Source organism: Sinocyclocheilus grahami, unplaced genomic scaffold (assembly GCF_001515645.1).
Source record: "Sinocyclocheilus grahami isolate Dianchi unplaced genomic scaffold, SAMN03320097.WGS_v1.1 scaffold863.1, whole genome shotgun sequence".
Lineage (NCBI taxonomy): Eukaryota > Metazoa > Chordata > Actinopteri > Cypriniformes > Cyprinidae > Sinocyclocheilus > Sinocyclocheilus grahami.
The window spans coordinates 83,958-89,791 of record NW_015506042.1 but is presented as its reverse complement, the minus strand read 5'-3'; the positions used below and the strand labels follow the sequence as shown (position 1 = coordinate 89,791).

Sequence of the window (5,834 nt, the reverse complement as noted above, 5' to 3'; positions counted from 1 at the left end):
AATTATTTATTTGTAATTATTATTTATTATTTATTATTATTATTATTTTTTTGGCATTGATTTATTTTATTTTATTGCATTTTTTGTTGCATTTTTATTTTATTGCATTGTGTTGCTTTGTGGTTTTTCATTATTGTATTGCATTGCATTGTTTTATTTAATTTTATTGCATCACATTGCATTCATTTATTTTATTGCATTTCACCCTTTATTTGTTTTGTTTTTTAAATAAAAACAGTCATGCCAATAAAGTGCTTTGATGTTGACAGTTTGACAACTGATAGTGAACTGAAGAACTGAAATGAAACACTTTCTCCCTCAGGTTTCCCTATAGATTTCTCTTCTGAATAATCCCTTGTTTTCTCAAACTCCTCAGCCCTGGGCATAATGCTGTCAGGACCGCAGGTTGAGCTCAGATCAAATGCAGAAATCCCACAGATTTCAGGATCGCCTGCTTCTCCTCTTCCTCCCTCGTTTTCTCCCTCACATCCATCCCAGACAAATGACCAGAGAGATGAGGTGTGAGCCGTATTTGAGATGCCAATTGTCGCAATCAAGGGCTTACAGCTCTAATAGAAATCTGGAGACATCTTGTTGCGCTCCTTCAAGAAACCAGTCAACTCAGAGAAAAGACTGTCGTTCTTGTTCTTGTTCTCTGTTGTTTCAAAGCTAAGTGCATCGTGAACATTTCGTCCATTCAGAGATGTGAAGCACCGAAATTGTATATTCTGTGGATTGATTTTAAATGGAGGACACTGACAGTGTTTGGCCTCCGGCGGGGGCCAAGGTCAGACCACCACGACGTGGTAAGACCCCTGCCTTCCTCTTTCTCCTTTCCCACATTCCACACTGCTCTCACACGTTAAGAAGTCGAGCAGCGGCAATTACCCCAGCACACCTCCTCCCCGAATTCCCCGCTTCCTCCGCTTTTTTAAAGAGGGAAAATAAAGAGGCACTGTTTTACAACAGATCTGTTCGAGGGCTGCGTGTTCAGGCTGGTCCGCGGTGTGTGTGGATGTGAGTTCAGTGACGTTTGGCAGACTCTTTTAATCCAAAGCAACGTATTGGTAGTTCTTATCAAGTTGTCTGTGTCACAAAGATGAGATCTAGGTAAAACTCAAGTTCCTGGGTCAATTAAATGTTTGATTACACCTATAATCTGTATGTTAAGATGGCAGGAGCTTAACTGTTAGATCCTTTCTCCCCGAGTGCAGGAGTCCATGTATATGTGCATGAGTGGTGTATGTCGTTTGATGTGATGCTGTGCTTCTTGTGTTCAGGACCACTGCACTTCTGAGTGATGCTGCGATCTTCAAAGAAATCACATGAACTTTGTTTTTCCAATGATCTATAGGACATGCAGTCTTGGAGATATTGTGAAGCTCAGTGAAAATTGTATGCTCTCATACCTTTATAACAATGTTTCCTTTGTGCTTTTGATTTATTTAACTGATGTAGCTGGACATATATTTTATTATTTTATATTTTATTTTATTGCATAGTATTGCATCAAATTACACATTGGATGACACCACTGAGGTGGGTTTTATTTTATTTTATGTTATTTTATTGCATTAAATTTCACCTTGGATGGTACCTCTGAGGTGGATTTTTTCATTGCATTTTGTTGCATTGCATTGCTTCATGTGGCACCTTGTAGAGGAGCTGTTTTTCTAAGTGATCAGACCTTGACAATAAAGACCTAGACAATAAAACATGCCCCCCCCCAAAAAAAATCCCATAGATTTACACTGAAGTGACCCAGGGTGGGTGGGTCCTTTTGACTTGGGCAAGTATGCAACCACCCAGAAAACCCTAGCATTGTGCTGCTGGGTTTTGCACAGACAAGTGCCATGCACCATTAACATTTTCTTCAGAAAATGCAAAAGTCTACATGGTATTTTTTTTTAAACTGAGGGAACAAACATCACAAATTCTGTAGACTACACTGATATGATTGACTCTTCTGAGCATTTAAAGATTTTTATGAATAAGTAGCAATAGAGGGGGAATGATATGCACCAAGAATAATTCTCTCTTTTTCTGTGTTGGCACCTGGATGGTTTGAGAGAAAATGGGGTTTACAAGAATACTCTTTATTTTCATTATAGCATTTTATAAATATAAGCGGAGCACAGTTTGCATTCAAAAAAGCTAGAATGTTTTCAGGATTTTGCTTTCAGGATGTGGTTGTCAAGGTGATGAGATATGGCTCAAGTTTTTATTTCTCCTGAAATAGCCACACAAATAAACCCTTAACTGAAAGTATGAACTGTAAGCAAAACACACTGAATTCAAAGGTCAGACAAACAAGAATTCAAAATAGTTTCATAAAACATCCTACTATATTGGTATTGCTGATGAAGACAAATGAACCCAGTAAATGTTCTGGCAAAGTAAAGGAACGAAACCGAGTGATAAAGCAGAAAACAATAACTCCACACGTACATTCTTTGACTGTGATAGTGTCTGAGAGCAGATGACTCTGTAGTACACACTGGATAGAGGTCAGATTCCTTGGTGGAGTAACGTAATATACCTTTGGACAAGAATCTTTTAATTACTTCTGTATAAACGGTGTGTTTGTGTGAGCGGGTGTCTGTGCTGCTCAGATATGTTGTGATTCAGCTTGTGTTGTGTCATCACTGAAAGCGTCTCAGCTCAGGGAGAAACAGCTAGTTTCCTTCAACTCTGACTCACACTGATATCAGTAGAGGAGCAGACGAGTGTGTGAGTTTGTCTGGAGGTGAAGTTCTGTTTTGTTTACTCGTTGCGTGGTTTTGTCATATTAATAAAACGTAAGTCTAAAAATAGCTTAACAGAGTGCTTTATTGATAGGGAGGAGCAGCCCACCTCCTTCAGCTCAATCTCCAGCAGTAGTATAGAGAGTGTTATGAACTCTGATTACATCCTGTCTGCAGCATTTTCTAGATTTACGCCTATCCATCTGTCTGTCTGTCTATCTATCTATCTATCCATCTATCCATCTATCCATCTATCCATCTATCCATCTATCTATCTATCTATCTATCTATCTATCTATCTATCTATCTGTCTGTTGTTCTGTCTATCTCTCTATCTCTCTATCTATCTATCTATCTATCTATCTGTCTGTCGATCTGTCTGTCTGTCATTCTATCTATCTATCTATCTATCTATCTATCTATCTATCTATCTATCTATCTATCTATGTATCTATCTATCTATCTATCTATCTATCTATCGTCTGTCTGTCTGTCGATCTGTCTGTCTGTCATTCTATCTATCTATCTGTAGGTCCATACATCTGTCGTTCTGTCTGTAATTCTATCTATCTATCTATCTATCTATCTATCTATCTATCTATCTATCTATCTATCTATCTATCTGTCTATCTGTCCGTCTGTCGTTCTGTCTGTCTGTCTGTCTGTCTATCTGTCATGATAATGTTCAATCAAGTTCTTGTAGTCTCGTAGTCTTTCACTAGCCTATTCCTTGGCTCTGTTATTAACTTTGTAACTTAAACGTTCACATTTTTTCGCTAGGCTTCTGCCATTCTTACTCTCTTTGCCTTATAGGACTGCACTGCACTTCTGATGTAGCCTGTGGAAACAAACAGTCATCCCCTTCTGGAAGATATTTCACAACTTTATGGCTGTTTTTACTGCATGCCAGCTTCTGTTGAAGTCTTTATTGGGCATGCTGTTCTTATAGGAACATACTGCTCAGCTGCCAGTGAAAGCACTTTTTAATGGGGAATCCCTCTCAGGTGTCAGACAGCTCACTGTATTTCATTCTCACTTTCTTTATTTGACTGTACATTTTTATGTCATAAAAGAGTTTATATATTTATTAAAGTGCCTTAATAAAACCTAAGGTGGCTTTATTATGCGTGACAGAAAGTGAAACATATAAGGGTAAGGGAAAACAAACAGAAATGGATCTTTCATTCAACCTATTCAAATTTTTTTTCTTCCTGTTTTCAGTTTCCAAACTTTCACAATTGCTGTTCCTCTCCTTGCATCATTCAAGTTTCATTTCCTCTGATCGTTGTTCCTCCTTCAAATCCTCTCAGTCACTCTGTCGGTCACTGCACATCAAGATCTGATCCTCTTGTCTTTCAGAATGGGTGAGTAAGTCTTACAGCTGGACTCTAGGATTTTATCTCACGTCATTTATTCACAATTCTGCTGAAAGCACAAGTGAAAATGGAGTAACCTTTACTGGTAACAAGAATAGAAACTATTGTGTAAATATAAAACAAGCAAGCGACTTCTGAAGAAAAAGATGTATAATTTTGTAAAGTACCATAGCCTATTTATGTAGGCTAACCATTGTAGTATAAATAATAAAAAAGTAAAAATAAAAGACTAGTACTTCTGTCTTTATTGTTATAGAAACACACTATTTTATTTAGTTTTACAAAAAGTTATTTTATAAAAAAAAAAAAAAAAAAAGTAATTTGCATCCTTCCGCTAGAAAATATAGTCCCTGATTTGACAGAACGTTGCACTCCGCTATGTGCGATGCACTGATTCGCAGCGGTAAACAGGTGTTTTGACGTTTCGTTTGGCCTACTATGTCGTGGTTTTTAGCTGTATCAAAAGACAGGACCCAAACCATTCATTTTATAATGCACATATTAACAGTTACGACATGAAACGCCGTTCACATCGCTACTCGGCTATATCACTACGCACAACGTTCTTCTATCGTTTGTCTTAGTAAATTCTTGCGGCAAATGGCGCATTGCTTTATTAATGAATTCCTTTTTACTTCATATTTTATAAATGAAGAGTTTTATAAAAACAATACGTAATTCGAAGTCATATGCTCGCTATATTGTGAATGCTGAGTTACAGCTAAATGGGTTGCAAGTGCTGTTATTAGGCTAAGTTTTTAAACGAGGGCCCGTTTCAGTCAACACATTTGAGATTTAAGTGCCTCAGTAAGGGGTTGAAGGGTTAAATTGCACATGCAGCTCCAGCCAACCGCCTCTTCGAGCGCTCATCGGTGATTACCGGAGCGCGAGGGGAGGCGCATATATTCCGCAGATCAGGCGTGCATGAGACAGCATTCAGTGCACGGACTCTAGAGAACGAGACCAACTCTGAGCTCTTTGCTTCTGCTTTATTCATGGATGCTAACCTGGGATTGTACTTTCACTGCATGTCGACCTACTTGAAGATCCAGTGCTGAGCTCTATATGAAGTGCATGGACCCACTTGAAGAATTCTTCATTCTTTTGTGAAAATTTTCTCTTTGGGTTTTAATCTATATAGCCTATTGACCTAGGCAATGCAAAAGGGGTTCTGTCTCTGGATTGTTCATGCTTGGACAGCCATGACAACCTTTTGCAAGTTAAATCACTTTTGAGATTCAATACTAGGGCGCATTTGGACCAGCACCAGCACCTGGAGTACCAGGACAGCTTGGATTCTCCTCTGTAGACTTGAGCTGGTGCTTCGGGTCATTTAAAGGGAGATCTCTTCAAGGTATGGTTCTGGACTCTCTGCGCTCAGGAGCGGTTCCAAGGCTCCTACAGTCTGCATCTTTCTTATTGGGTGGAAAATTGACATTGGAAGGAGATGAGAACCTTATTCTGCTGCTTTCTGCTCCTCACCTCGCACCTTCTGCTGGCAACTGCTGAGGTAAAGTGCCAAAGATCCCACAAAAACGAAACCTTGTTAAATCCACAGCAAAGTTCTGGCTTGTCACACCGGAGCAGGTCGTAAAGTTTAGGCTATATAATCCACTTTATATATATATATATATATATATATATAGTCATAGAAGAAACGGATCAGTCTCCACGATTTATCATGAGGTCAAATTTATTATATCCCCCCCCCCCC

At 38.7% G+C, this 5,834-nt stretch overlaps 1 protein-coding gene across 3 annotated transcripts in view; it reads left to right on the top strand.

Annotated features, from left to right (window-relative positions):
- The first annotated feature begins 5,057 nt into the window (after window positions 1–5,057).
- LOC107563229 (platelet-derived growth factor subunit A-like) overlaps window positions 5,058–5,834 on the top strand; it is a 21,496-nt gene continuing 20,719 nt past the window's right edge. For all 3 annotated transcript variants that reach the window (XM_016248042.1, XM_016248041.1, XM_016248043.1), the window contains exon 1: window positions 5,058–5,630. In XM_016248042.1, the coding sequence (XP_016103528.1) occupies window positions 5,568–5,630 (63 nt within the window). In that variant the 5' untranslated portion in view covers window positions 5,058–5,567. The remainder of the gene's footprint in view (window positions 5,631–5,834) is intronic.